The following is a 20,488-nucleotide window of genomic DNA, read 5'->3' as shown; positions in this document are numbered from 1 at the left end:
TTGAATATATATTTATTTTCCTTTATTTTCGGTGTATAGCACTCTCTCACCCTCTCTCTCTCTCCCTCTCTCTGTCTGTGTGTGCAGCAAGTGAAGCATTGCAGACGGTGCGGGCGTCCCTGTGAACCGGGTCTATATCATCAATAACCGAAAAACGCTCAACATAATGATGCGTGTAATGTTGCTGCTGTCGCTGGTTGCCGATCGCAGCGGCAGCAACAACAATGACAACAATAACAACAACATCAGCAGCAGCAGCAACAGCAACAACAACAACTGCAATAGCAACACCTTCGCAGTGTGTCTCCATCTTCATCTGAATAGCTTTAGCTCGGTTCTCGCTTTGCTGCTTTTCAACATTTGTTGAAGATCTCGGGGCAATCGGCTCTCGCCGCCTTTTGTTCGCCGCTTCGATCTCAATGAGCGGCAATTTGTTATGCGTTTTTATTGTGCGTTTATTAATTTGATTATGGCTGCATTATAAACTTGGCGGCAAATGGTATTTATAGGCATTCGCTGCCTGCACGACGTCCCATGTTGCCGTTGTTGTTGACACGCCGCACAGCAACATGTTGCAGGCGCCCTCTCATCACCAGCAGCAGCAACAACAACCAACAACAACAGCAACAACTGAAGGCACGTTTTTACTTTTTAATACTCATATGCAAATTAATTAATCAAAATCGCGCGCATACACGTGTCGCGGCTGTTGCTCGTTTTTGTTGCTGTTGTTGTTGCTGTTGTTGTTGTTTTTGTTGTTGTTGCCAAATCATTTGCGGCAAAACTTCAAAACGCAGCACAAACCACACGAAAATAACTATATATGTATATGTATATGAATATATCTTTAGCTACACACACACATACTAATATGTGTACGTGTGTGTATTTGTATTGAAAGAAGAAGCAGCGGGCGGCAATGCCGTCGTCATTACCGAAGAGCAGCGTAAACGTGAAATTTGTTTGGCAACGAACCATGGCGAATTGCAACGCAACGTTTGCCTAACCCAAATCGAACCGAACCGAGTCCAAACCGAACCGAACCGAGCCAAACTGACTCAATCTCCAACACAGAATCAAATTGATTTCAGCACTGAACTTCGGCTTAGTCAGCCATATATTCCATTTATTAATATGAAATCGAAACTAACTTGGACTTAAACATTAGCTATATATATCCTACTTATGTTACATATCCTATATCATAAGCAACTATTGAGAATTTAGTGTAAATTTTCATACCTTGGACCCATTGGAAAAACAGCATAAAATGTGTTTGTGAAAATGTATGTAATAGGCAGAAGGAGGCGTGGCAAATGCCTAAGAAGCAATATCTTTGTGAAACGCCAAAACACGAGAAATACCTAAATCTATGAGCCTTATAAATTTAAGGAAACTATAAAGTGGTTGAACTCGAAATTCGCCTGAACTTGTCAGGATCAGCTTAGGATCTCCTGATACGCGCAGTTATTTTACTGATAGAAGCTCTAAGAGTAGTGAGACTAGTGCAGATTGTCTCTGGTATATTGAAGTATTGTGAATATGGATATTATATATACTATATACAGTAGAGTCCGTTTATAACAACGCTCAAGGGTACCTGGAAGACATACCTGGAAGAAGCTATAACCGTATAAGTTTGCTCGTATAGGTTTTACTGAGGACCAGAATTTTCGTCGCAATAACCGTACGGTAATAACCGGATTATACTGTATATGTATTTATATATCAAGATAAAGTCTAACTTCAAAGTAAAACTAGTCTGTATATCATATCATCTATCTATATTAATGAGTAAACATTCTAAAATCAGTTTATTATCATCTATCCATCATCATTCAACACTCTAACTCCACTAACTCTTTTACCAATTCCAATTCCCATACACAGGAATGAGCTCCAAAGGATGTAGCACTTTCTTCTGAGCTATTCAATTTTTGAATAAAGCAAATCTTTGTTTTTATTTAAAAATTTAGTTAAATGTTCTTTGGTCAGTCAGCCATAAATATAGCTTTTTTCATGAAAAACAAAAATCTTTTTGCATATTTCTTGCACTCAACTACAACAAGCAAAATTTATTGCCATCTCTATTGTGCTCTATATATCTGGCTGCAAGTGCTGTAATCAGATAGCCCTCTCTCTCTCACTCCCTATCTCTATCGCTCAGTGCACAATCGAAGCCGTTAACGGCAGCTGGGCAAGATTTAGCGGCTGGCTGCTGCGGCTTCTACTGCTGCTGCTGCTGCTCCAGATGCTGGTGCCGATAAGGCAATGTTTCTGTGTTGACTTCTGCCACCCTAAGCAGAGTCCACGGCTCCAGCTCCAGCCCTCTGAGGGTTGCTCAGCTCTACGTGCATAGCCGCAGTCAAGGTTAATGCTTTGTCACAAAATCGCCCGAGTGAACCCGAGATATGCTGATAAGAACATTCTGTATTTTCAGTACTTTCCTATTTTCGAAATTTTCCCTCTCGCTGGGTGTGTTTGTGTGTGTGTGTGTGCTTAACTTTTTTTTTCGACTGTTTGACTTTGGGCGAAAGTCAGCAAACCGAATTCCAGAATCAGAGCAGCGCATAAATTGCGCTTATCGCCAACTCTGCGGCAGCTTATGAAGCTAATGGCCAGGGGCAGCAGCAATAGGGGCTGCAAAGAGAGAGGGCGAGAGCGGTGGGTGGGCTGATGCGGGGGGCTTTGGGGATTCCTAAAGCAATCAGGCGTTGCAGGGCAATTGAATGTTTTGGACCAAAGTTTTGCGGTCAGCCGGCTGAACGCTTTGAGAGTTGATTTCAAATATCATTTGGGCTGTCAAAGTCACATAACAAATTTCTCACATGTTGTTTATTATTAATTGCATTGCTGCATGCTGGCACAGGCGGGGGGTGGCATTAATCGGAGGGCGGTGGAAGCTCTGCGGCTCTACACTTAAAAGCAATAAATTTGCAAAATTAATGTGAAAACCAATTAAAAGACATTTGATAGGCAAAATAGCCAAGGCAAAGGCAAGACCTAAGACTTTCACAACAAAGTGTATATAAAGAGAAAGAGAGAGAGAGAGAGAGAGAGAGAGTGAGAGTGAGAGTGAGATAGAGAGAGAAAGAAGCATATGCATACAGAGTCGGAGGCGTTCATAATTAGAATATAACATAATATTATGTTACCAAGTAAATGGTTCAATGATGTTGTTGCTGTTGTTGTTGTTGCTTTTGTTGTCGCTGTTGCTGTTGTTGTTGTGGTTAGGCCAGTTAGAAAATCAAAGCATTTTACAATCGCATCTGGCATTGTGCTTTGAGCCAGCCCATTGCCAAAATTTGCAATTGCAAATTTAACGAAATGCACTTTGCAGCCGGGGCAATGAAGCAGCTACAATAGTTTGGGGGCAAGTTGGCGGGTTTGGGGGGCGGGGCTGGTCGTGGCTGAGTGTTTGGGCCGTACGCTTTATTTGGCACAAAACTTTAAACCTTTAATCGCATTAAGCGCTGCCAAAGTCATTCAGCTAAATGGCTAGGGGCGGGGCAGAGGCAGGAACAGTCGAGGCAGTGGCAGTGGCACTGGCAGTGTGCATGTGCGTGTGGCAGCAATGTCTGCCACATTAAATATTGAAAAATGCAAATTTACAAATACATAAATTTTAAATGAATCGCCAACACCAAAAGCATTTAAAATCAATCAATGCGGCTGCTCCAAGCGGCTGCCAGAGCAACAACAGCAGCACTACAAAAGTCAGCTATAGATTTCATATATGCTATATATACATATATATATATATGTGTATACATAAATCAGAAATATATATATGTCTATATAGTTATATATTGCACCGATAGGCAATGTCAGGCCAACCTCAACGACCACATCAAACATTGCCAGCTTTTTGGGTGTGGGCCATATGTGTGTGTGTGCGTGTGTGTGTGCAAAGGGTATTGCCTGCACAGCCGCAACTCCATTGATATTAACAAAATAAACAAGCAACGTCAGCGACATCAGCCGCAGCACTCTAAGAGCAGCAGGAGAAGGGTAGGGAAAGGCATGGTGAACGGTGGGAGGGGGAGGGAGGGGTGATGTGGTTTAGGAGCCAGAGCTATTGGGTCGACAGCTTCGTCGCTTATGGCTGGCAGACGTCTGTGGATTTTGGCTGGGCTTCGCTTCTGGCCCAGACATTCCACAAATAATGTAATTGTTGCAATGGATTCATAAAAAAAACAGGGATTTTTTTTTGTGCATTTAGCAAGCTTTACGCGAGTCTGAAATCTTTTTTGGACAAATTTATTTGGGTTATTCATTTGATGTTTAAAAAAAAGTTTTTATTATAAAATTGTATAGATGACAATATATATAAAAAAATAATAGTAATATGAATAATAATAATAATAAAAATAATAATAGTAATAATTTTAAGAATAATAATACCATCATATTAACGAAAAATATAATAATAATGTTCCAATTTTAGTATATGTTCTGCCGAAGCTGCAATAAAACTATATTATATCTTTAAAAAAAAATTTTTTTTAATAATAATAATAATAATAATAATAATAATTAAAAAAAAATTAATAATAATAGTAATATTAATAGATAGATAGACAGATATATGGATATATAGATAGATAGGTAAATTTCATTATTATTAAATTTCATATTCATCATTCATCATATACTTAACTAAATATCTTAATGTAGCTGATGAAAATTACAAATATTACTTATATTTTATTTATGTAGTTTCATGAGTGAGTTTGAAATCGATGAGAGCTTTCTTTGGCAATCCATGTGAACCGTCTCTGAAAGTCCTTATGATGTCCCATAACACTTGATGACAACCCGTCCCAAATTTAATCTAATCAGCAAGCAACTAACTGAAATGCATGCCCCTGTTAAACTGCCAGCTAAGTTTGACAGCAGCATTCGCACTTTACTGAAGGCCACGCATATATTTCAATATGAATGTATGTAGGACTTGGGCTATGCCCATCTTCCAAAAGAAACAATCGAATGGTTGGGCGGTTGCGTGGGGGTGGCTGCACACGCGGGCTGCACAGGGTGGTGGTTGGAACAGGGCAGCTTAGGCCGGGACAGGAGCACATCACTCATACGCTAAGGCTTATCATTGGCTATCTGTCTGCTGACAAACGCAAACAGCCACAACAGGACGAGCCGCAGGACGAGCGCCACGGCACGGACGAGCTCGACATGGGGCAGGTGGGCGGGTGGGTGGCTGGTCGAGAGGGCGCAGCGAGCGAGCGAGGCGAGACAACGACACGACAGCCACGCGAATCATGAAACGAGTGGGCGCATTTCACTGAACCACCCAAAAGCCGTGCTGGCGAGAGAGACAGACAGACAGACAGACAGAGAGGTCGTCAGAGGGAGACAGAGTGCCTTGCGTCCCATTGATGTGGACGCAACAGAAAATAATAAAAAACAAAAAACTCTCGAGCCTATAAAAATGAAAATCTGTGCGTTCTGACGACAATGTTGATGACGATGGCAGCCAGACTGATGGCTATGAAGATGAGAGCCAGAGAAATGGAAATGGAAATGAAAATGGGAATGGCAATGCGAATGCGAATGTGAATGAGCATGGGATTGGGATTGGGAATGGGAATGGGAATGGGAATGGGAATGGGAATGGGCATATGGGACATGGAGTATGGAGTATAAGGAGCATGGATCATGGAGTGCAATGTATGGAGTATGGTAATGTGACTGGCCATGGATATGCTAATGGCCATGTTGACGAACTGATCGTGCAACAACAATAAGCCGCTTTTCACAAATCAAACAAAAACCCGAGCGCTGCATGCAACCTGCTGAGTCCGCAGCTGCTCGGGGAAGAAGAAGCAAGGGGGAAGTCAAGGGACAGACGACAGACGACAGACAACGTTGGACATCAAGTGAGCTGGAAAGCAAAAAGTCTTCAATGCCAAGCAGCTAAGGCTTTGCACTGGGACGCTGTGTGTGTGCGCCCACACGCCCCCCCGCCCCCCACGCTCACTCTTTTCGCTCGCTTTGTCTTGTTTTTGCTCTGCTTTGCTGGCCTTTCCCCTGCTGCTCGGCTGTCTCGCATTCACATTTTGCAACGCAACATGAATTTTAATGCAGAGCAGCAACAACAACAACATACTTGTTTGTCTGTTGTAGGGAAGGGGCCGGAGCTGGGGGGTAGGCAATGACAGTCGGTCGGGCATGGCCAGATATATAAGGCAGCTGATAGGCAAAGAGCGATAGCTGCAGATACTTTTATTTTATTTTACTTCATATATATATGTATATACTTTTTTTTGTTGCTGTTGCCCTGGCACAGGATTCAGGCGGGTCGGGGCATGGGGGTAGCTGACTGGCAGCCCCCACTGGTTTTGGTTTTGGAAATATAATGGCAAAGTAAACAGTTTCGCGATGGAGACGACGATGGCAATGGCCATTGCTTCTGGCTGCCGCCGCCTTCTTTCAGCTGGCGAGGAGGAGCTGCTCCTTTGCTGCAGCGAGGCCTCCTCTCCACCTAGCCTCCTTCTGCACTCCGACAACAACAACAACAACAACAACAAAGCAAAGCCACTTTCATGTCGCTTTGTGCGCTTGTGTATCTAGCAGATACTTTATATGCATGAGTTACAGAAAAAGAGGCGTATTTTGTATCTTGTGTGCGCATAAAATAAAAACAGCAACACGAACAGCAACAATAACAACAACAAGAGAGAGATTGTATGTAGCAAAATATAAATATAAAATTTACATGGCGAAAATGGCTGAGGCGCATTCAAAGCTGAGAGTAAGCGAGTGTGTGAGAGAGAGAGAGCGAGAGAGTTGGACGAACAAGTGGCTAAGAAAGAGATAAAAGATAAGCAAAACAAAAGAAAAACAATGCAGCAAAGAACCAAGTAATGCACATATACATATATACAGACATACATATGCATACATACATAAATATGCATATAATACAACATTCAACTCATTTTGATTGCCTTGCAATGACAACTGCTTAAAATGTTATATCGATAAACGATTCTTAAAGCAAGCGAGCTGCGAATATTTGGAGCAAACAAACATATGGAACAACAACTGCGAATCTATTTTCATAGGAATCTAGATATAATCGATAGATATATGGATGTATAGAAATGTAGATAAATGTAGAAATGTTTATAGGAAAGTTGTCAGATGTCTAGTCTAGCTATATTGAAATCTATATATGATATATATGATATTTATATGTATAAATATATTTAGATATATCTACATAAAGCTATCTGCTATGTGGCAAGTTTTTATAATAATATATTTATACCGACATTTAAATACTAACCTAGAAATCGAACTATATATATAAATATGCAATCTAGATAGATAAATCTAAATTCTATAAATAGAGTTTTAATTATATGACGAATGGCATGTGTTAAAAGCATCGACCTCTCGTGCCGTTTCCATTGGAATGTATTCAAAGCATGTCTTGATAGTTGATTCTAATGATATAGTTCCATATTTCCATATCAACGAATAGATCAATCAAGATGGCAAAGTATTTTATGCCCTGAATCTGGTTCTGGTTTGTGATTTGTATTCCAATATAAATCAGTCTGCCTTCCGAATAGATTAGTCCAATCAAATTCTGAAAAACAGCTAAAACCCCTTGAAAGCTTTGAGAATAGCTCGACTACTGTTTCATAAATATTCAAAATATTTGCGACGAAATCGCAGCTAATTATGTAATTAAAATGTTAACCAGCCTAATGTGAGCGGCACAGCGAGAAAGAGGAAGAGAAAGGAAAGAAAAGAAAAGGCCATAGAAATAGGTGTTAGATTCGTATAAATATTTCAAGCGAACCAAATCAACAACACAACAACAACAACAACAACAACATTGACTTCTAAGACGATGACGAACTTAAGCTCAGACGCGTGAAACGCAACATTAAATATACTTTATGGATTTTCCGTAGATATATATGTAAATATATATATATGTACATATATTTAGTATATATATGTACATATATTTAGTATATATAAATACACCTTATAGGTGTGCTAGCGAGCTACTAATTTATTTATGCCCTCGTAGCCCTCGCGCTGAATGTAATCAAAATGTCAAATCAGGCGCAGCGAATCGCATTAAAAATAGCAGCTCAAGTAGCCAAGGCCCAAAAGAAATGCAAAGAGAGGAGAGAAAAACCGTCGGCACCGCATCACAAGATGCTTGAAACGGGACGAGGGCGCAGTTCATGGAGAAAGGCAAATGCCAAGCAGGCATTCACTTTGATAGGTGACAACACCTCCAGAGACCCATAAAGACTTACGAGCGCTCTTTAACGTTAACGCATGTCTTTATGTGACCAAGTAGTGTGCACGCATACATGCATGTACATACATATGCATATGTACATATATTGGTATATATAATCCATATCATGTATAGCTTATCATGAAAGTTTTCAACTTTTTGGCTGGATTTTTTTTATTTTTTTGTTTGAAGAGGAAAGAAACTTGGAAAGCTTTTGCAAAAGACTTAGAGAGAAAGAGGAATGAAGAGGGGGAGAAAGTGAAAGAGAGAGACAAAGAGAGAAAGAGACAGATAAAGATGAGTTTAAAGATAAAGAAAGAGAGCTATGGGGATGGAGTCAGATCTAGAGAGTCAGAGAGAGAGGGAGAGAGAGAGAGAGAGAGAGAGAGAGAGAGAGAGAGAGAGAGAGAGAGACAGAGAGAGAGAGTAAAAGAGAGGGAGAGCGAGATAGATACATATAATTATAATCATGCTTAAGGAGAGTTATAGATATAAAGGGAGCCATAGAGAGATATAAAGGAATAGAGATAGAGAGAAAGAGAGAGAAATATAGGAACAGAGAGAGTGAGAGTGAGAGAGAGTGAGAGAGAGAGAGAGAGAGAAGCAAACATAAACGCGAAGTCATATCGATAGACAGCGAGGAAGAGTAAAAGAAATAGAGAGAGAGAGAGAGAGTGAAGGGTTTTGTAATAGCTTACCGAGTGAGCAACTCTTCTATTCGATTCTCATACTTATTAAAATATTCCTATTCCTCCTCATCTTAAGATTCGTGCTTCTAAGACCTCATCCGTAATTCACTATTTTATAGCTCTTTTCATGCGCCGCTTTTCTCCACTGCTTAAAGCCACCTTTGCTAATCCGTTGCCCGTCGCTCCAGCTGCCAGTGCAGTGCGGTTGCGGCTGCAGCTGCAGCTTTGGCTCAGTGTGTGTGCCTAGCATTTTGGGTGCCTCATTAGCATTCGCAAATAGCTAAAAGCCAAAATCTAAAAAGAAAAGAGAAAACATCACTTGCCAGCGCCGAGTTTGCAGTTTGCAGTTTGCAGTTGGCCGTCTTGCGGCTGGCTGGCAAACGGCATTACGCATACGCCGCATATAACCACAAAATGCTACTGGTAGAGCGCGCCGCTGCTGTCAACCACCATATCTTTCACTTTTCTGCTTTGCTTTCATTTCTATGTATTTTTTCTATTATTATTATTTTTTTTTCTTTTTCTTCATTTTTTGTGGGCTGCCTGCATTTCCATTCGGATTTTTGCATAAGATTTGCTATCGGAAAAGAGCATAAGAAAAGCGAGCGAGCGAGAGAGAGAGAGAGAAAGAGGGAGAGTGGCAGAGCGGCAGAGGGAGAGAAAAAAAATAATGATTGCGATTGAGCGACGGCTGCTGGTTTGGATTTTCCTTCTTGTGGCTTTAACATTTTAGTCACGTTTTATAAGGGGGCAAGGAGGCGATGGCTGGGCTAAGGGGTAAGCTGGGCCGGGCTGGGTGGAGATTTATACAATAGGCGTAACCAACATGGCGCAGCAGGCAACCGCTGCAGCACAAGTGCTTTTTGGCCCAAGTTGCAACAAAAGCTAAAGCTGCAGCTGAAGCTGAAGCTGAAACTGAAGCTGAAGCTGAGGCAGATTTTTTTGCGCTGATGTCGAATGAATTTTTCACAGTCCGCAGCCAAAGCAAAAAGTTGCTGCTCCTGCTGCTGCTGTTGTAGTTGCTATTGTATACTTATATATTGTTTTGGTCAGGCAGCTGCTGCTGTTAGTGTTGCTGCTGCTGCTGCTGCTGCTGCTGCTATCGTCCATCCATGGTTGCTGCCTCTTGCTGTGTTTTGGGGCTGGCCTTTTGGGTGTTGCCCAGCCCGACCCAGCGAGCCATGAAGAACCTGCTGCTGCTGCTGCTGCTGCTGCATTATAAATGCAGCTAGGTCTGTGCGGTTCTGGGAGTCGACTCGGCTGCCTGGACACACAATTATTGGCCTTTGTTGAGCGCGGAAAATGTTGTGCAAAATGCTTTGTACGTGCTTCATTCTCCTTGCCAGCGGTCAATGGCTGCACAGTGGCCAAAAGAGATCCATGAACCTGCGATTGCGATTGCCATTCACACACAGCGCGCAAGCGAGACAGCCACGCCGAAGGGGAGCTGCCATATCGGCGTGTGTGTGTGCGAGCGAGACACCAAATCATTTTGTTGACAGTGAATTTTGGACGCTCTTTCCGTTGCCTAGAGCTGACTTCGTGCCTCATCGTGCCACACCGCCGCCGCGTCTCGTCCCGCCTTTGTCGCATCTGCAGTAGCGGCAATTTTTCCACATCGTTACATAAATTTCAGCGCAAAATAAATGGCCAACGGTAGCCAAAAGTGCACTCAACAATATTTAAATTGCGACACTTAAGCGGCAACAGCAGCAGCAGCAGCAACAGCAGCAACAGCAACGGCGGCGTCTGCAAACAACAATTTGTCGCGTTTTAAAAACGCGCCAGAAGCAACGAAGGCAGCGACAAAGGCGACAACCGACAACCGACAGCCGACAAACAACAAACAACAACCGGCAGCAAACAGAAGCTCATAGCGAATTGTTAATGCTCTGCCCCAATGCAAAGAGCATGAGTTCCCATAGAGATCATTTCGAGTGGAGTCTGATACATCGATTAGCATCTGCAGAGTTGCTTCTATATAGTCAGCGCTATAAACTCTCCATTCATCAACAAACGATGCTCGATTCCCAGAACATTTCTTATCGAAACGTAAACTCTTTGAGCTCGTTAAGAGAATTCTTTTTACTTTTCTTTTTATTTATTTAATTTTTTTTTGGAACAGCTGCTGCTGTTTTATGAACAATTCGCAAAGTTTGCCAGCCAACGTAAACGCCCCGAAATATGCGAATGCGAAGGCAACAAATGCGGCTGCTCGCTGGGGCGAGTTGATGAAGATGATGATGTAGCGAAGCAACCGTTTAACCTGGGCCAAAACGTCTTACGGACTGCAGCAACTGTTGTCGCTGTCGCTGCTGCTGCCGCTGCTGCTGCCGCTGCTGCTGCTGCTGCTGCGGTCGAACTCTCTGTCTGTCTGTCCGTCCGTCTGTCTATAAACGTCTATAACCTTCATTAAAAATTGTCTGCAGCGGCATAAAATGATTGATAACATCCGTCAATTTTGACATATGCGAGGTCTGGTACACAGCACCAGCCCAGCCCCCTCACACAGCTCCCCCCCTCCACGTTGCGACCAAGTTGGAGTGGCTGTGGCTGTGGCTGTCGTTGGCTTCGGGTCTGTGGCTCTGGATCTGGCTCGCCCGCTCTTTGCTTGCAGAATGAGTCAATTCGTCAATCAATCAGTGTGTCAGTCGCTCATTTATAATGCAGAGAGCGCTGGCTGTCAGTTTGTCAGCTTGTTCATTCCATCATTTGTCCAAGCATTCACTCACTCACACACTCACTCAGTCAGTCGCTCGCTGGCTCACCTATTCATTCATTCATTTTGGCTACTGACACTCGGGGCGTATGAGCAACGCGAAACTTGTCTTTAATAGCATTATTAATGCGCTCGCTTGGAGTTGCTTCTCACCAGGCTTAGCCAGGATGTGAGGCCGTGCCCTTCTGCCTTGGCAGCCCTTTGCACTTGACTTGACTCATTCCGCTTGCCTGGGCATATAAAGTGCAAAACTTTTTGAATGAAAATACATTTCGCACACGCACACACACACACGCACACAATCGGACAGACAGTCGAACGGTCTGACCGGTCTGTTACCTGAATGTGGAGCTGTTGCTGCTCCTGCTGCTGCTGCTGCTGCTGCTGATGATGATGATGACCACGCCTCCGCCTATACATATATTAGCTCTGGTCCCGGCTTAAATATGCCCCGTGGGTGCAGCAAGTTTTTTCCTTTGCATTTTTGGCCAACGCAAAGCGGAGCTGCCTTTTGCCCATTGACTGATTGACCGAAGCGGCCAAAAGCAGAGCCAGTAGACGAGAGAGACGGAGAGAGGCAGCAGTTGGAGATGGGAACCTCTTGGTGAACTATGGTCTCTCCTCAGCTGGCGAGCTGGCAAGCTGGCGACTCAGCCCCCGGGCCGTGCTTGGCGTCTATCATTATACGGTTGCAGTTATCGGGGTGTGCGCCACGCCCAGCTCAGCCAAGGCAGCCCCAACTGGCCGCAGGGTGAAATCGAGCCTCGGCTACAGCTACAGCTACAGCTCCAGCTACAGCTCCAGCTATAGCTACAGCTTTAGCTTCTGCTTAAGTTTCAGCTTCAACTTCAGCTGTCAGCCAGCAGCCAGCAGCAAGCAGTCCCATTCACCATTCAAAGTTATTCACTTGTGCGCAAATATGCCACTCAGTCGGACACTCTGTTTGAAAAAGGTGCAAATGAGTGGGCAGCCCTCGGGTGCTGCCACTGTGTGCGTTTGCCAAATTTGTCTAAGTTGTTTTGCTTTTCTTTTTTTTTTTTTTTTTTTTGAGGATTGGCCATAGCCATAGCCACGCCCCCTGCTTCTCTAACTCACTTATTCTCTCTCTCCTTCCCTCCCTATCTCCCTCTCTCTCTCTTTTGTGCATTTGTAAATTATATGCGTTGCGTGCACAGTGCACGTCAAATGTTTGCGCTCAGACAAGCATTGCTCATTTGCTCACTCACACACACATACACACACACACACGCACACATGTGCAAGCTTAATGAGCGTCGTCCGTCGTCCGGCTCCCTCCTCTACTTGAGGCACCTGCGAGGTGCTAATTTGCGCCTCAAAGGATTTTAGCGCTCAACAGTCAAGAGTGAGAGGGAGAGCAAGAGGGACAGAGAGCACATAATAACAAAGGTCAACAATAGCACTCGAGTTTCGTTTTTCACTCGAAGCTAATTTCGAGCAGGGAATGCCCGTAAACAGCTCCTGCAAATTGCTTTGCTCAAATCTCAAGCTTTTCCTCTGTTCAAGTGCGAGAGGGAAGCACATATTCTCCCATTAAACAGTTTAATCGTCTGTTAAGAACTTCATTTATTTCTCTCATATTGATAGTTTTACTCTTACGTACAAACAATCATCGACTATATTGTGATTCATTTGCATTTGCTTTGCAGGTCGCAGCGAGCCGCCGGTCGGCGTGGGCGATCCTTGTGCCGGTTGCAATAAGCCGATACTGGACAAATTTCTGCTGAATGTCCTGGAACGAGCCTGGCACGCGTCCTGTGTGCGATGCTGCGAGTGCCTGCAGCCCCTGACAGACAAATGCTTCAGCCGCGAGTCCAAGCTGTATTGTCGCAACGATTTCTTCAGGTGAGTGAGCTGGCGACCCTTGACTGGCGACAGCCATTTAAATCAAAGCTCGAACCAATCAATCAGCAAAGCAACCAGCCAGAGCAATCAATCTGATGAATAAAAGTCAAGTGTTGAACGTTAGCTCGGCTCAGCAACGCTTGGACCCTTTGGCTGTGGCTCAAGAGTCCTTTGTGCGCTTCCATTTGATTTCACTTTGCATAGAAAATTTTCTAATTGAAAATAAAAAAATAAAAAATAAAAATAAAAAAACAAAAGAAGAAGCAGCAAAATGAAATGAGAAGCGAAATCAATTAACATGCAAAACACCTGCACAAATCAAATGAAATCAAATGCAGCTGCCAACTGCCAACTGCCAACTGCTAACAGCCAACTGCCAATTGCCAATTGCCAATTGCCAACTGGCAGCTGACAAAGGGCCTTGCACAATGGGCAATGGTTAGCTCCGGACACTCTGGACACTCCGGACACTGGCACAGCCAATCAACAACAATAATAGCCAAGACTCGTCGCCAGCTATCAGCAAACGCATTCACAATTCAGCTCCAGGTCATTTCATTTGCATCTTTTGTGACTTTAGCTGAAGCGCAAGAGTCGCTGGCAAGCAGAATCGAGACTATTGAGCTTTAGAGCTACACAGCAACTGTAGTGACTGAGCTTTAAGTTGAGGCCTGAGCGAGTATGGAAAAAGGGCTTCAAGTCAATTCCTATCAATTTGCCCTAAAGCCATTTAGGTCTGAGGGCTTGGCCTGTACAGCAAGTAATCAATCAGTACTGTACAGTGTCAATCAATCAGTGGATCATTCACTTGGTCAGTCATTCAATTAGTCAATCAATCAATCACTCAGTCAGTGAGTCAAGGAATCGAGCTGTGCTTAGTAAATCAGAAAGTTTAATCAGTTCAAACAATCAATCAAAATGTCAACAATCCAAATCTATGAATCAATCAGTTCAATCCGTCAATCACTAAGTCAATGATTCAAATCTACGATTCAATCTGGTCAATCAATCAATCAATCAATCAATCAATAAGTCAATAGTTCAAGTCTCCGATTCAATCAGTTCAATCCATCAATCAGTAAGTCAACAATCCAAATCTATGATTCAATCAGCTCAATGAATCAATCAATAAATAAGTCTATAGGTCAAGTCTACGGCTATTAGCCAGTCAGCCATCAGTCATTCAGGCCATCGGCCAATCATCCATCAGATATTATTATTATTAGCAATCCATCAGTCAGTCAGTAACAATAGATCAGTCAGTTAGTCTGTTAGCCAATCAGATAGTCCAATATTTAAATCAATCAATCAGTCAATCAGTCAATGACTCTGTAGATTAATCAGCGGTCAATCATTCAGCTATACGATCCACAACCAGAGAGTCCATCAGATCATAACTAAATAAGTCTGTAACTCTTTCAGTCAGTCAGCAACTCTATCAATCAGGCTGTATTACAGTTGATAAATCAGTCAGTTAAACAGTTTATCAGTCAATTAATGAATCAGTCATTCATTCAGTTACACTACTAAGCATTCACTTAGTAAATCAGACAATCTGTCAGTTACTTCATCTATAGGCTGTTTCCGTCATTCAGAGTATCCGGCTAATCCAACTGCCAATAACTTTCTCCTTGCTATAGATATCTATAGCAACAGCTTAATCGTTCCCAGAAGCTCTGCTAAATAAGTCAACAGTATCAAGCATTCAACCAAACGCACTAATCTCTTATCTTTCCCGTTTCTCCGCTTCTCCGCTTCTCCGCTTAGACGTTACGGCACCAAGTGCAGCGGCTGCGGTCAAGGGATTGCGCCCTCGGACCTGGTGCGTAAGCCGAGGGATAAGGTGTTCCACTTGAACTGCTTCACATGCTGCATTTGCCGCAAGCAGCTGAGCACCGGCGAGCAGCTCTACGTGCTGGATGACAATAAGTTTATCTGCAAGGACGACTATCTGCTGGGCAAGGCGCCATCCTGCGGCCACAACTCGCTGAGCGGTAAGTGCGGCCCGGCCGAAAATCGTAAATCTCTTCCGTTCGCTGGGGGCTCATCTATGCTAATTGCGCCTGCAGGGCGCGCGAGCGGGACGGGGCGAGATGAGGCGCTCCATGTGCTCCATGGGCCAGCATCAAGCTTTGCCCATTGTTTTCTTTTTTTGATGGGGCGGTCGCCTCGCCTCTAATGATATCAGCTATAAATACAAAATTGCGCATACGACGCGTGCAACAAAACACACTGCAGCGGCTAGGCGAGGGGCGAACGGGCGGATCGAGGGGATAGCTGTTGACGCTTTGGGTATATTTAGGCGCAATTTGCAATAGTTGTTGTTGCTGTTGCTGCTGTTGCCGCTGCTTTGTGCAAATATTTTAATTTTTAGCCAACGCCGCGTGGCGCTGCATTTGTTTGCACTAATTGTTTATAGTTTGATATAGAAATATTTGCCATTCAAATTATCGTGGGAATAACTTTAAGCTTGTTATTCTAATTCTTGATATTAGTGGCCGGCATTGTTGTTGCTGTTGTTAATTCGCTTTGTTGCCATTGAATTATTTTGTATATTTTTTTTCTTTTTATACCCTGAACCCATTTTCAATGGGAAATCAGGGTATAATGGTTTTGTTGAAATGTATGTAACAGGGAGAAGGAGGCGTGGCAGACCCCACAAAGTATATATATTCTTGATCAGGGTGACGAGCTGAGTTGATTTGGCCCTGTCCGTCTGTCTGTCCGTCTGTCCGTCTGTCCGTCTGTCCGTATGTATGAACGCGTCGATTTCAGAAGATATAAGAGCTAGAGACTTCAAATTTTTTTTAAAATGTCCGTAATTACAGCGCGCATATCAAGTTTATCATTAAAATTCGATAACTCATCCCGATCTTTTTTTATCGATAAAAAACCTTATCGAAAACCAGTTATAAAATTATATCTTCTACACCTTTATTGCTAAAGTCTCCAAATTTTTAATGCATGCTTATATGCAATTTATACAATTTCGGTTTTTGTTAAAATTTACCCCCCACCCTTAAATTCACCCCCTCACCCTCACTTTTGTAAAAAGCGTATTTCAAATACTAGAGACTTGTGCTTTGGCAATTACATGCATATACATGTTATAATCATAATCTGAAAGTTTCATGAAGATCGTATGTCCACAATAAAAGTTATTAAGCAATTAAGTTCTCATAGTAAGCGCACACTGCAGCCCATGCGTTTATGCGTGGATGCTTGTGTGTGTATGTGTTTGTGTGTGTATGTGTTTGTGTATGTGTGTGTATGTGTTTGTGTATGTGTGTGTGTATGTGTATGTGTGTGTGTATGCGTTTGTGTATGTATGCGTGTGTCTGTATGCGTGTGTGTGTATGTATGCCTGTGTGTGTGTGTGTGTGCGTGTTTCTTGTGTAAGCTGAAAGACGCGAAAAATTATTGAAATATCTATTGCTCCAAGGGTTCAGGGGATCTCGTAGTCGAGCAGTCTCGACTAGAGCTTTCTTACTTGTTTCATTTGATTTTTTTATTTTATTTTATATTTTTTTTTTGAAGTTACTCAGCAAACGTTTAAGCATTTGCAGCTAAATGCTTGGCAAATATTTACACAATACGCAAAGCGCATGCATAGAAATACCACGCAAACACGCACAAACAAACACGCACACACACACACACACACACACAGTCAGACACTTGACTTCAAGTTGACTTAAGTTCAACAAAATTCGTAAAGCGTTTTAAATAGCAATAATAAATTGTGTTTTATTAAAAGCATTTTGTTTGCATATGTGAAACGATTTTTCTTAAGCTCAAACTGGCTAATGTGGCGCATATTATATATAAATAAAATATAATGTATATGTATCGACAGAAAATCAAATAGCTTTTCCTATTTACAGCAGCCATTTCTCTCTGTCTGCCAATCGAAATTATTTCCTTTTGGCTTTACTTTGAATCTGCTTCAAATATTTTTAGCTTTGACCTTTGCGAGCGAAAACATTGGCTGTTTATCTTAGGGAGCACTGACATACCCTACAATAGTGAAAGAAAAAACTACGATGCTGAAATATATCCAGTCAATTTTCTATATATTTTGTTTTCCATGCAAGCCAACAAATTAATTCTGAATTCTGAATTCACTTGAGTCTGCAGCTGCTTTAATTGCCTGGCAATCGTTTTCACTTTTGCAGCTCGCTTTAAAGCCCAAAAAAGCAGAGTTGGCTAAGGCAGACGACGGCTCGCACGGCCTCGCACGGCCCTGGCTGAGGCAGTCGGGCTCAGAGCCGTCTGTAGCTTAAAGGTTCTGCTTTAATGTTGTTGCTGCCGAGCGACATAATTATGGGGGCCAATTAAAGCTTTAAATGCTGAGCACACGCATAGAGTGAGCGAGAGAGAGAGAGAGAGTGTGTGAGAGAGAGAGAGAGAGAGAGAGAGCGCGCGAGCGAGCGAGTCGGTGACTGCTGTCACACGCAGCAACGCCTCGCATTTCCTTTTTGGCTGCCGCAGAATATTTTCATTTTCATCATCTTTGTTTTTCGTGTTGCTGCAATAATTTTAAATTTTACAGCAATTGCTGCTGCTGTTGCTGTTGTTGTTGTTGCTGGCAGTGGCTTTTGGGATATATTTTCGTAGCATACTTAGCGGCGTTAAATATTTCAACGCTGCCATTTTTGTTGGCGCTGCTCGCTGCTTGGGGAAAGCAGCGACGGCAACGGCGACGCCAGCGGCGACCGAGCGCCGAACTCAAAAGAGAGCGAAAGGAAGAGAGAGAGAGAGAGAGAAGGAGAAGGACAGCGAGAAGGAGTGAGAGTGAGAGCAAGAGCGAGAGCGCGAGCTAGCTCTGTCAGCTTTCTCCTGGCAGCTGCGCACTCGCACGCATCGCAGGGGCGCTGCAGCCTGGCGTCTGCGCAGCGACGTCGCTGCCGACGCTGGCAGCGCTGGCTGAAATATTTGCCTTGCGCTCAGCCACAAAATGGCTGCGCTTTGCCTGTATTTTTATATTCATTTTCGGTTGTTTTTTGCCTTTTGTTTTCTGGCTGAGAGCTGCTGCCCCAATAAGTAGGCATGCTTTATGGCGCCTTACACACACACGCACACACACGCGTACACACACGCACATGCAGGCAATTAAACAACATTAAGCAGCTGTGCTGAGAATATTTTGGCTTGATTTTATTTCGGACATTTTTTGCGTTACGATGGCCAAATTGTTGACAGCATCAACGTCGCTGCTGCCACTTGCCTGTATGTGTGTGTGTGTGTGTGCTCACGTGTACGAGGGCTCTAGCGCCAGCGCTGACGCCAACGCTTACGACGACGCCAGCGCCGACGCCGGCGTCGACGTCCTGGCACCGAGCGTAGGTCATTAATGTTTTGATTTTAATTGCGTTAATTACGTGCAACGGATTTTTCACTTAGTGCTACGGAAAAGCGGCGCTAAATGCAACGCGAAAAATGCCGTCGGAAAGTGCGTAGACAAAACGTAAATAGATACGAAAAGAAACTAAGCCAATTGCGTATACGCCGCATTGCACCGCCGACTAAATGGAACAGCTATAGCGAATAATAATGCAAGCAAACACCAAAAGAAGTATCGATGAAATGAAAAATTGAAGCGTGAATTTATGGCTTGTCATATAAATTAAACTGTTTGCCGAGCGATAAACAATGAAAAGAACAGAAGGAAACTAAATAAAGTGAGTGAGAGAGAGGCAGAGAGAGAGTGAATGACGGAGAGGGATAGAGAGTGAGAGAACAAGTCAAGTGCTGGAGAGCAAGTGATAAGCCACATAGATAAGAAACCGAAAAGAAGTTAAATTTATGAAAGACATTTATAGACTAGAAAGTTAGAGAGAGAGAGAGATTGAACTAGAAAGACCCAAAATGTGAGAGAGAGTGAGAGAAAGGTAAAAAGAGTGAAAGAGAGAGAGAGATATATATAGAAAGAACAAGATATAAGGAAAGAGAGAAAGAAGAAATATGTGAAGGATTCTAAGAGACCGAAAGACGGGCAAAAAGCGACAGAGACAAAGAGCGACGCAGAGAAACTGAATAAAAGAGAAAGAGAGAGAGAGAATCAAATTAAAGAATGAAGTTTTAGTTCGCAAAAGATTAGTAAAAATAAAGCAAGCATTTAATATCTCACATATCTCGTATTTGTGCAGGATTTCCAAGTCTCTTTAGAGAGACTAGCAAGACTCAGCTCTAGCATAATCACAAGAGTTCTCTTTGCATATGCTAGCCACGACACGAGTGTTAAGCTTAACAGTTAAGCTCAAAAGTCGCGCACATCGTTAGCCAATTGTTTATATTTATTATTATATATTTGGTTTATTTATGAAATTACAACAAATATTTCTGAGCATGCCAATTGACGCAGCTGACCAACAAAAACAATAATATTTTAGTCAACAGTTTGACTGGCTGTTGTTGTTGTAGTCGTTGTTGTTGTTGTTGTTGCTGTTGTCTCTTTAAAGCCAAATCCTGGCCACATTAAAGAGTGCACAACGGCAATGGCAAAGTTCAAGCCGACCCTTTTGGCCAGCTTACAGTTTACAGCTTTCAGCTTCCAGCTTACCAACTTGGCCCAGAGGCTGTCGTAGCTGCCATTGACCATTGTTGTTGTTGTTGCTGTTGTTGTTGTTGCTGTTGCCTCATGGCCACATGAAAAATACCGCAGATTTACGGTTGTCGTTTGGCGGTGCACATAATATATAGTATGTGGCTTATGTGTGGTTCTGTGGCTCTCACTCACCCACTCTTCCACTCTCCCTCACTCACTCTCTCTCTCACTCTGTTGGGTGCTTGTGTTCTGGTTGTTGTTGCTGCCGGCTGCTGCTGCTGCTGTTGACCGTTCGGGGGGACTATTTTTATTTGCAGTTTCAGTTTTTGCAACTGTGGCAGCAACTGTTTGTTGTTGTTGTTGTTGTCGCTGCTGCTCGTTTCGGTCAG

At 43.0% G+C, this 20,488-nt stretch overlaps 1 protein-coding gene across 3 annotated transcripts in view; it reads left to right on the top strand.

The window, feature by feature from the left end:
• The window catches only part of Lim1 (LIM homeobox 1), a 66,554-nt gene that overhangs the window by 8,375 nt on the left and 37,691 nt on the right, over positions 1 to 20,488 (top strand). Inside the window, exons 2-3 of one of the 3 annotated variants that reach the window (XM_018017011.2) lie at positions 13,357 to 13,552; positions 15,320 to 15,546. In XM_018017011.2, coding sequence (XP_017872500.1) covers positions 13,357 to 13,552; positions 15,320 to 15,546 — 423 coding nt within the window. Of the gene's footprint in view, positions 1 to 13,356; positions 13,553 to 15,319; positions 15,547 to 16,678; positions 19,020 to 19,043; positions 19,234 to 20,488 lie in introns of those variants that run through there. The other 2 variants (XM_089476017.1, XM_089476016.1) reach the window with 2 other exon arrangements.

This window comes from Drosophila arizonae, chromosome X, assembly GCF_054131065.1.
Source record: "Drosophila arizonae isolate 15081-1271.41 chromosome X, UAZ_ARI_1.0, whole genome shotgun sequence".
NCBI lineage: Eukaryota > Metazoa > Arthropoda > Insecta > Diptera > Drosophilidae > Drosophila > Drosophila arizonae.
This window is presented reverse-complemented; position numbering and strand designations above follow the sequence as displayed.